Genomic DNA, 10,933 nt, shown 5'->3' with positions numbered 1-10,933 from the left:
AGAGAGAGAGAGAGAGAGAGAGAGAGAGAGAGAGAGAGAGAGAGACAGACAGACAGACAGGCAGGCAGGCAGGCAGACGGACGGACGGACGGAAGGACAGACAGAGAATGGATTTTTCTATTCGTGGTGCCCTATGATAAGAAAATAGATGATCGAAACCTTCATTTTTCTCTAAAATTTGATTTCCTTTTTTGGATAATGCTATTTAGTATGATTGTTTAATTGTTTGTTAAAATACGCTGTGTCAAGGGTAAATTTTAACTTTTAGGTAAAAATCGACGAAAATAACGTGTTTATATAAAACTGTACATCAAATTCAATTAAAAATCGATTAAAACTAGTTGCTATTCCAAAAAAGGAATGTTGTTTCTCAAAAATTCTTTGCTGAAATTTATCGTCCACAGATGCTCGGGAATAGGACCGACCCCCCCCCCCCCTCCCACCGACCCAAAATATTAATCCCAAGGTCGGTACTCTGTGTTCTTTTATGGTAATTTTCTGATCTCATGTGTACCTTCATTTCGAAAAATTACCTAAAACCAGAGACATAAATAACATTTATGTTATTTATGTCTCTGCTAAAACAAACATTTTATAATTAAAAAAACCCAAAACCAATCTATACATATAATACAACAAGGTTGAGTGATGGGGGGGGGGGGGTCGGTCCTGTGAAAAGCGTCATGATATAGAATATCTTTTGTCCGTCGTCCGTTCCCATTTCCTCCTCTCCAGAACCACAGGGCCTATCTCAACCTCCTCTCCAGAACCACAGGGCCTATCTCAACCTCCTCTCCAGAACCACAGGGCCTATCTCAACCTCCTCTCCAGAACCACAGGGCGTATCTCAACCAAATTGGCACATATCATCCCTGGAAGAGATTTTAATCTTTACTTTTAAAAAAATCATATTCTTTGTATGCGTCAGTTTTAAAATCAGTCATATTGGAATACCCACGGCTTCTGGAATCGTAAGGCTAAGACATGCATGTTTACTTTTGATCTATTTCTCACTTTTCAAAGGGTATACATGTATATTGTGTAAAAGCGAGGCTGAAATTATTGAGTAGTCTAAGTTGTTTCCGGGGCCTGGGGGTCAAAGACATGCAGGCACGTACGTATAGCATGTATAGTATCCCTCACTTTTTCTCCGCATAAACATTTTTCTTATCTACATTTAGAGAATAGAATAGTGAAAGAACTGGTCACTCGCTTTTAGGGAGAATGAAAAATAAATGTTTGAAAAATAACATATTAACTTTGAAGTAGAAATGTTGGAACGGATAACGATTTTAAAGATTGACGAAATAGGTTTGTTGGGCTTTGTTTTGATATTGTTTTGTCTGGTGATTGTTTTATTGCTGGTCAATATTTCTGGTGAGATTGCCTATCCCCAACCCCCCTCCCACTTTAAAGGGACTTGGACACGATTTAAGCTAAAAATTTAAAATTTTATTTTTCGATTCTTATTGTTTAGAATGGTTATAAGGGGTATATTTAATGCTATGTCAAAACTTGAAAGTCAAATATTGAGTTATAAGCAAGATACAGAGTTTAAATTTCTTTGTTTTGTAAACAAAGATCGAGCATTGTAATTGTAACATATGGGTTATACTGGTATAAGTTTCAATCATTTTTTGCTTTTCTCTGTTGTTAATATTATTCATGAACGCATTAAATCAGTTTATCTTGCTTGCCACAAGTCATTTCGTCAAATAAATTGTAATTCATTACTTACCATTATTTGTAAACAAGATAAGACACGAGCTTTGTTTATATAACAAAGAATTCTTACCTTTGCATTTCTCTTAAGGCTTGACTTCAAAAATCCGAATTTTGGTCAATCATTCAAAATGCACAAGTAAACCAGTTTATACATAAAAAACAAAAAATAAAATTTTGAACTCAAATCGTGTCCAAGTCCCTTTAAAAACGGTTATACATTTGCTCATGTATGTGCCCGAAAGAAGCCTCAGTTGGATAGAAAATCTACATTTAACTGTTTAAATAAAATGGACTGGTCAAGGAAATAGAGGCTATTAATCATATTTTGTGGCGGAAACGATCTAGTTTGCGGTGGAACATTCGTATTTATTTTGAATTTTTATTTACATGTATAATCATAGGTTCCAATACGACATAATATATAACATTCTTTAGAATTCAGCATTTTACGACTTTCCACCGACCGAGCTATCTACAAAACATCTCATGATCGATGACGTCACAAAATGGTATTATTGTCAGTGATGGAGGATCACAAGTAGGTGTGTATATTATCAGAACACGGAAGACTTTCAACATCCTTATCATGCAGTTCTCATAAGGTCTATAACCATGAATGCATGTGAATATTAGATTCAGTCACGACAGTATTTTAAGATAATCGAAAACTGATCCATTCGGTGTCTGAATTGAACGACGATCAATTTTCGGGAGGTGCAGTACGAAAAGAGGATATCCGGAGTGAACGTTTCCTTTGAGTGACCGGCAGCGCCGACTTTATCCCAGGTACAACAAGGCTAATATTAAAATTAGAATATATGGGTGGTTAAATCTGATGCATGGTCAATCAGTAAATTGATGGATCATGATTTATTCCCAGTTTACAGAATATCAGAGTATAACATTGTCAAAAGCTGTTGAAATATTATCTAACCCAATATTTCTGAGAGTGTTAAGAATTGAAATCATGACTGTTCAAGATATTCTTAGGTCTATACCCAGCCCAGGTGTGGAATTAAAGAATCTTCAGAGTGTGAAGGGGGTGTCCAGATCCTCAAGGAGTAGGCTAAGCTTCAAACCCCTCCCCCAGATATGTTCATGCAAAATAATGAAATTGAAATAAAACAACCCAAATAAATTATGTATGTATAATTGTAGAATCTAAATCATGGCAACATATGGGAAAGGTGAATTTGGAGGATTCTCTTCTTACCAGACTGGGGATTCACCAAGAACTACAGGTAAAATCTGTTTAGTTAAAATTCATGCTTATAGGAGAAATAAGCAGTTGATCACAGGCCCTTGATAAGCAAAGATGACATTATTGCTACATGACATGTTAATGACAATTATGGTATCTTGGTGATATGTCAGACAATCATATATCCAGATATTTTAGACATTTGAAACCTTTTTTTCTGCATTGCGGCTTATTGCTATGATACTTAAAATTCATTTTTTTTAATAATTGCAAAGACATCATAAATGGTCATGAGAGGTATTCTATTAATGTGTGATGCTGTGATGATGCATTGTGTGTCATACATCCATGTGTTTACAACATTTAAGACCTTTTCTTTCCATGTTGATAGGTGGAGGTGGAGGAAGTGAATTGTCCAGACTGACCAATGCAATCAGCTCCAACATACAGACAATCACACAGAATGGTAAGTGTACAGACACTCATACAGAATGGTAAGTGTACAGACAATCACACAGAATGGTAAGTGTACAGACAATCACACAGAATGGTAAGTGTACATACAATCACACAGAACGGTAAGTGTACAGACACTCATACAGAATGGTAAGTGTACAGACAATCACACAGAATGGTAAGTGTACAGACAATCACACAGAATGGTAAGTGTACAGACAATCACACAGAACGGTAAGTGTACAGACACTCATACAGAATGGTAAACGTTAAATCAGACAGGAGACCTAGCCATGAACTTGTGCTAAAGAAAAATTGAGAATGCTCTAAAAAAAATTAAAAATTAGTATTAATTAGTACCATATATTGGATGTGAAATTAAATCAGTAGATTAGCTGCTCATAAACGTGTGTTATATTTGTATTTCTGAATTTTAGTTTCACAAATACAAAACAACGTCTCCAGAATTGGGACGCCTCAAGATTCTGATGAAATCCGTGAAAGAGTGTAAGTGCAATTAAAATAAAAAGACATTGAGGCATTATTTCAAAAAATTTAAGCTATTTTAGGCCAATATTGTTGCATGTTTGAACATAGAGCAAAATATACTCTTAAATATTATTTCTTTTATTGGATATGCATTTTACTCAGAAATTTCTTGCTTTCCATGGAATCACTTTGCATTTTTGGGACCATATGCTGGTGTCTTTTGGTATAGTTTCATGAATTGACAACTTATTTAAAGAATTTATAAAGTAGAAATGTTAAAATATTCATAGGGATATGAATTGATAAGTAAAAGGTAACAATTTTGACCCATCACAAAATCTAATTTCTACACAGTTCATGTGATTTACGTTATTTTTGGTTCAGGCATCAGTTAACTCATCACACAAACCAGGTGGCAAAGGAGACCAACAAACTGATGAAAGACTTGGCCCACCTGACTGTCCCCGCAGCAGAACAGGTGAGTGCAGTAATTAGGGTTGTGGGGTGGGGTGGTGGGTATCTGAACAAGTACACACATTGATGGGAGGTCTGACCAGTACAGACACAGAGATGATTTATACACAGTACATGTAGTAAGGTACTACATGTATTCATTTTAGAAGTAAAGATTTGTCCATCTATCAGTGGAGAACCAGAATTGAAAATGATATTTTCTTATTTAATATCTATTTTGACTAATATTTGTTCAATTTGTAGAGTAAATGGCGGATGCAACGAGATCGTCTAACTGATGACTTTAGCACAGCCCTCAAAAATTTTCAAACCATTCAGCGGACAGCAGCCGAGAAGGAGCGAGCTAGTGTTGCTCGAGCTCGAGCTCAGTCAGGAAACTTCCCAAAGGTTGGTGAAATTTTGTGTGGTGTACAGTTACACCAATACAAGAGTTAAAGAATTCCTAACAAAACCTAGGAATGGTGCCATTACCTTAGATATTGCAATAAGATTTTTGATGATGCATGAGAAACTATGAAAACAATTATTTTGTCGGCTTTAATTGATATATTACTGATTTTTGTTTGTTCATTATTTACAGTCTCCCTTTGATGATGATACAGGAAGGGATGACCTAAATATGACCCCTGGGTAAGGTTCACAGCCAGCCAATCACAGCTCTCCTTCCGTTGTGTTTCAAGAGTAAATCAAAATACAGTACATTGCTTTTTTATCAGTAGACTGAGACCATACATTACTGTTTATCTTTAGGTTTTCTCAGACACGGCAAGTTCTACAAATGGAGGAAGATGTTGATCTGGATATGCTCCACGAGAGAGAAGCGGCCATCAAACAGCTAGAGGTAAAAATAGAATTCAAGGGGAATGTACCTGTTAACTCCAATTCTAGGTACCATTTATTCTCTTTTTTAAGAATTTAATTTCATGTCATTTTTATGAGACTCACAGTTTGCCAAACTAAAGTTCTCCAAAAGAAATTCCAGATTTCTACCAACTCATTCTTTTGCAATAGAAAAAATAGCAGCATTTAGGGAAAATCTAAGATGAAAGCTTTGTGGGAACCAATTCTTCTTTTTGTCAAAAACTTTGCATTGATTTAAATGAACATATTTTACTTTTAATTCACTTTGAATAACCTGTTCATTTGGTTTTCTTGATATTTGTTTAATCCAAACTGTTGCAACATTCCTGCACAACAGTAGAAACAATAATAATGTGTGCAGAATATTTAATGAAATTGCATTGGAGTTTAACAATGTGTGTGGTGTTGAATAGCACCGTGTTCTGTTGAAGAGTGCTGTGTTCTGTTGAAGAGTGCTGTGTGTTCTAGTGATGGGAATGGGCGAGATTTTCATAATCGATAATTGGTTTCCGGAACTAGCTAATTATCGATTATAATCGGAAATTTTTATATTTTATAGTGTAGTGCTAAATAAATGTAAATAAACAGACTCATTACTAGGCTTTCGTTATTTGATTTACTTAGTATTTCTAGCGATAAAAAAACTATGTTCAAAAGATTTTCCTTTGTAGGCAGTCGAACATTAATTTTCTTGAAACCAAAATGCGTCCAAATTCTAGAATGTGCTATATTTCCCGAGTAAGAATATCGAGCTCGTCTGACATGTCAGCCATTTTCAGACCGCGAGCGTTTTTAGGGTTTAGATAGTTCGCGTCTACAATATTCTGTTTATGATATGTGCTCGTTGAAAGGGAAAAAATCCTTAACCGATTAATCGTAATGAAACCTTTTATGATCGAGCGCTTAGAGTGCGATAACAATCGATTGATTTTCGATTATAATCGATGATTGGAACATCACTAGTGTGTTCTGTTGAATAGCGCTGTGTTCTGTTTAAATAGTGCTGTGTTCTGTTGAATAGTGCTGTGTTCTGTTGAATAGCACTGTGTTCTGTTGAATAGCGCTGTGTTCTGTTGAATAACGCTGTGTTCTGTTGAATAGTGCTGTGTTCTGTTGAATAGTGCTGTGTGTTCTTTTGAATAACGCTGTGTTCTGTTCTCTTTGTAGAGTGATATCACAGATGTCAACCAGATATTCAAAGATTTAGGGATGTTGGTTCATGAACAGGGGGAGATGCTAGGTAAGCATCCTCTGAGAGTCAAGGAGAGAGAGAGAGAGAGAGAGAGAGAGAGAGAGAGAGAGAGAGAGAGAGAGAGAGAGAGAGACTAATGTTTGAAATCTGTTGTTATTAATTTTAAAGATCTTTAACAAAAATTGACAGAAATGTTAAACAATTTTTGTAATCAATAGAAATAGCTGTTATTTAAAAAGATTTGTTTTTATAGCTTCTTCTACTGTAAAATATATTTAAGAGAGTTTAGTATGGTGTAATTGAAGTAAGCAAACAAAAAATAAAGTTCATTTATTCATATTGTGTAAGCAAATGTTATATGATTACAACAATAAATGTACAAAATTGTGTAAGATATGTAATGTCTTCTTATTGAGGGACTGACATTTATCAATAAACATGCTCTTTTGTCTCCATTAAGGTTGAACATTAATCTTTCTATTGGGGCAATATGGCATTGTGAGTTATTTTGACCCCTCTGAGTAGTCTCAGTACTTTGATTACAGACAGTATAGAAGCTAATGTGGAAACGACTGCTGTGCATGTTGAGGAGGGCAGAAAACAGCTGTCTAGTGCCCAGAAGTACCAGGTACTGATAAGTAAACGGGGACAGGGTCGGGAGTAGGGGAGGGACCCCTAGCTAGGGAGTCGGGTTAGGAGTAAAGGGGGGTGGAAGGGGCCTAGATTTGTAGGTACTGTAAGGTATGAGACAGGTGTAGGTAGGTTATGTAGGTCAGATAGGGAAGCCAGCCAAGGACCAGTGACAACAAGTCTCCTAACAATGCCCAGTGTAAAAAGTCTTCCCTGCATTAAAAAATTTGCATGTTTTTCCTATTTATTAGAATCATAGGACTTTGCAATATTTGTAAAAATATGGCAAAAGCTTTTAAGTTCAATTTGGTTGATTTTGGTGGGGAAAAAATTGAACATAAAGAAATGACTTTTTGTGCAGTGGTCCTTGGTTTGTTGGTTGGTAGAATGGAAAGTTAGTATGTTTAACCTTAGAAGAGGAGAATTTGATGGAGTTAACCTGTTTCAGATTCTATAGAAACCACTGTGGAGAGTTCTCAAGGTCATGTGGAGAGTGGCCAGAAACAGCTGTTACTGGCCAGCTCCTACCAGGTATCGCCATAGTGTCACCATGGTAACTGTGGTCTGCATGACGACATCTAATTTTGGGCCCACTGATAGCTCTGTTTAGTATATAGAACAATTTTATTCTTCATATACTTTTCAGAACGGTATTTTGGCAGGAGAAAATGTGCTGTTTTTGAGATTAAGTTCAGTTATTTATTTTCACAACAAAAAAACAAGCATACAGGAGCTTATTTTCAGTGTCTTTAATGTCAACAATATGAAATGAACCTTCATAAAGAGACAAATTTAACATTCTGCCAAAATACTTCACTTTTCGGTATTTGTTTTCCACTATATTATATTAAAGTTATATTTAGTTTGTTCATTTAATTTCCGCATCAGTTGTTACATCTTTTTATGAATTATTTGTTTTTACCAGTATCAATTATTCATAAATTAAAAAAACATGAGGGATAAAAGGTACTGACATTTATTTATATCACAATATTTGCCCTGCCCCTGTGCAGATATTACCATTATACTGAAACATTGTAGAACTTAAAGTGTAGTGGTACTTCAAGGGGATTTTATTTTCTAAGCTGGTATCTTAATCTTTAAAGATATTTATGGAAATATCTTCACATTATAATAAATGCAACTTTCTTAGGTTATCATTATATTTTAAATAAATGTTTACTTTATAGATTTATACACGATGCATAATAAATAAATAACTGAAGATATTATTTGCATTTTCCTATCTCAGCAATGCCTATCTTTTCTGTATATATGTTATGATATTTTTTGATTGGCACCTGGTTCTTATTTTGTTTTTACCTTGATTTAAATTTAAGTTCTGTGCTTTATTTTTTTGATTTTCACCTTGTTTCAGTCCAAAGCACGCAGAAAAAAGTGTATATGTGTTGTGATCCTTGTGGTAGTTCTAGCCGTCATCGCTATAATACTCGCAGCCACGCTCGGAACTAAAAGTAGCAACTAAGTGAGTATTAGTTGGTCTTGTTGATTTCACCCTTGCTCTGTGATTTGCTAGCTTAACTAGTTTAGTTTTATTCCAAGTTTATTAGCGGTCATCATGTCTTATCTTACGGTAATCAGGGGAGGTAATGATGTAATCAATAACGTGTCACCAGAATCTCTGTTTTATCATAAGCCCTGAGTAAAGTTACTCTGTAAAAGTTACTCTTTAAAATTTAATGTTTGAAATACTTAGAACTACTGTTATGAATACATTTTATACATCTACAGGATTTTCTGTATATCTCATATAATCAAAATAATATAACTGTATTAACAGATGTGATGTTTATTCTCCTATTATTACACAGTGATTAAAAACATCTTTTTATAGAAATTGACTTAAAGGTTGAAAATTTGAAATATTTTTCAAAAAAAATGTATCGAGTATTTGACTGCAGATCTGTAGCTGTCTGGTCGAAAAAATTGGGATAGACAAACCAGAGAGCTTCTTGTATCCGAATTTTTTCAACCAGAGAGCTACTAACAGATCTGCAGCTATAGTTAAAGTATTTTCTAATGTGTTAGATTAATTTGTTATTTTGAAGAAAAGTTGGCTTAATATAAATCATTTATCCATTGGTTTCCTTTATCTACATTCATTCTTTCTGTCATTATTATGCATTAGAAATGATGGTATTCTTGCAAACCAACAGTAATGAGATAAAAATGTTTTTCATAAGTTGAAACAAGCAGAAATGGTTTTTGTCAGTAATTTATATTGAATGTATTTTACCCTAGATGATTACAGTTTAATATCAGTTAATGACATAAATTAAAAAACCCTGTGTTCTACTATTAAATTGATTAAAAAATGCCATGTTGCAACTGCAAAATACTTTATTATGCATTAGAAATGATGGTATTCTTGCAAACCAACAGTAATGAGATAAAAATGTTTTTCATAAGTTGAAACAAGCAGAAATGGTTTTTGTCAGTAATTTATATTGAATGTATTTTACCCTAGATGATTACAGTTTAATATCAGTTAATGACATAAATTAAAAAACCCTGTGTTCTACTATTAAATTGATTAAAAAATGCCATGTTGCAACTGCAAAATACTTTATTTGGCAAAAAGCATTAAAATTTTGACTTGGAGAGTGATTTCTATTATTTTGACAGACAAAGTCGCGGAGAAAGACAGCGTATATCGTGATTGTCGTGGTGATAGTAGTAATTGCAGTGTCCTTGATTATTTACGCCATTGCCAGCTAGTCTGTTACCATGGAAACTAGAATGTCAGACAGACAGCATTCAACATGGCTGACTTGTATAAGGAAAACCCAGAACTGCATATAACTACAACATAATATCACTTTGTTATCATTTATTTCTGAATAGTTTGGGATTTATCATCCCATGATATTGTTAGTAATTTGAACTGCATATTTACTGGACATGTATAAATTATAAATTATTTTGTAAACAATTTATGAAGAGTGATAATTTGCAGAATTGAAACATTCCTGTATGGAGAGAGAGAGAGAGAGAGAGAGAGAGAGAGAGAGAGAGAGAGAGAGAGAGAGAGAGAGAGAGAGAGAGAGAGAGAGACTCAAGTGCTGCAGTAACTTTACATGATAGTTTGTTCCTTGTTTTTTTTTCATTTGCTAGTCTTCAGCATAACAAAGTATCCTTATTTACCTAAAATTTTCACAAGACAAACCTACCCTCACTCCTCCTACTTTTCAGTCAGTTAATTATTGAAATTTTACCAGTTAGTCAGTTAATTATTGAATTCCAATCAATCAGTTAATCAGTAATATACAGAGGTCCTCTTATCAGTCAATCAGTAAACTCCACTTAGTCAGATAATTATCTGGAGGCATCTCTTTTTGTCCTGCAAAAAATCAATGGTCACTGCATTACTGGATGCGTAAAAAAATCAATGGTCTGCCATAAATTGAATTTAAATTTTCGGAAAAAGATTCGTTTGTTATGATTTGAGCGTTAGAAATTGACTGTTTAAAGCTTGAGGAAGAGACCAGCTAGCTTCTTTTATTCTGAGGTATACAGTTAGTATCTGTGACCTGAGGGGTTCACTTCTTGGGCCAATGACCTCCTTCCTAAAGACTTGTTTCTGTTATTTTCATTTTGTTATCAATTATGTATTAGTACATGTTGTCAAAAGCAATAAAATCTTATGTTAAGAATTACGATTCGTTTGTGCTTATATCATAAAATGTTAAAGGTTTTGTTGTGTCGTGTATAAGTTTATAATTGTTTTTAATATGTTAAATGCTCAACTATAGTCGGTCATATACTACTAGTAGAAATACCGGTATATATTTAATCATAGAAATTCTTTTCTCTCAGATGATTTTAAAAAAGAGAAGCATGGCTGTGATGTCTAAAAAACTATAAGATTGTGAAATATTTTACAC

At 34.2% G+C, this 10,933-nt stretch overlaps 1 protein-coding gene across 6 annotated transcripts; it reads left to right on the top strand.

Annotated features, from left to right (window-relative positions):
• The first annotated feature begins 2,218 nt into the window (after window positions 1-2,218).
• On the top strand, window positions 2,219-10,705 carry LOC105324659 (syntaxin-12). Of its 6 annotated transcripts, none has more exons than XM_011423787.4 (12): window positions 2,219-2,511; window positions 2,884-2,966; window positions 3,318-3,392; window positions 3,820-3,889; window positions 4,256-4,349; window positions 4,589-4,732; window positions 4,926-4,975; window positions 5,096-5,186; window positions 6,374-6,446; window positions 7,477-7,559; window positions 8,407-8,514; window positions 9,675-10,705. In XM_011423787.4, exons 2-11 carry the CDS (start codon window positions 2,894-2,896, stop codon window positions 8,512-8,514), a joined length of 861 nt encoding a protein of 286 aa, XP_011422089.3. In that variant the 5' UTR covers window positions 2,219-2,511; window positions 2,884-2,893; the 3' UTR covers window positions 9,675-10,705. The 6 variants fall into 6 exon arrangements, with proteins under 6 accessions (XP_011422089.3, XP_034314358.2, XP_011422091.3 ...); XM_011423786.3 differs by lacking the exon at window positions 7,477-7,559 and adding an exon at window positions 6,944-7,026 and having other exon boundaries at window positions 2,220-2,511; XM_034458467.2 differs by lacking the exon at window positions 7,477-7,559.
• The last annotated feature ends 228 nt before the right edge of the window (window positions 10,706-10,933 follow it).

The sequence above is a fragment of the Magallana gigas genome, chromosome 7 (assembly GCF_963853765.1).
Source record: "Magallana gigas chromosome 7, xbMagGiga1.1, whole genome shotgun sequence".
In the NCBI taxonomy this organism is placed as follows: domain Eukaryota; kingdom Metazoa; phylum Mollusca; class Bivalvia; order Ostreida; family Ostreidae; genus Magallana; species Magallana gigas.
This window is presented reverse-complemented; position numbering and strand designations above follow the sequence as displayed.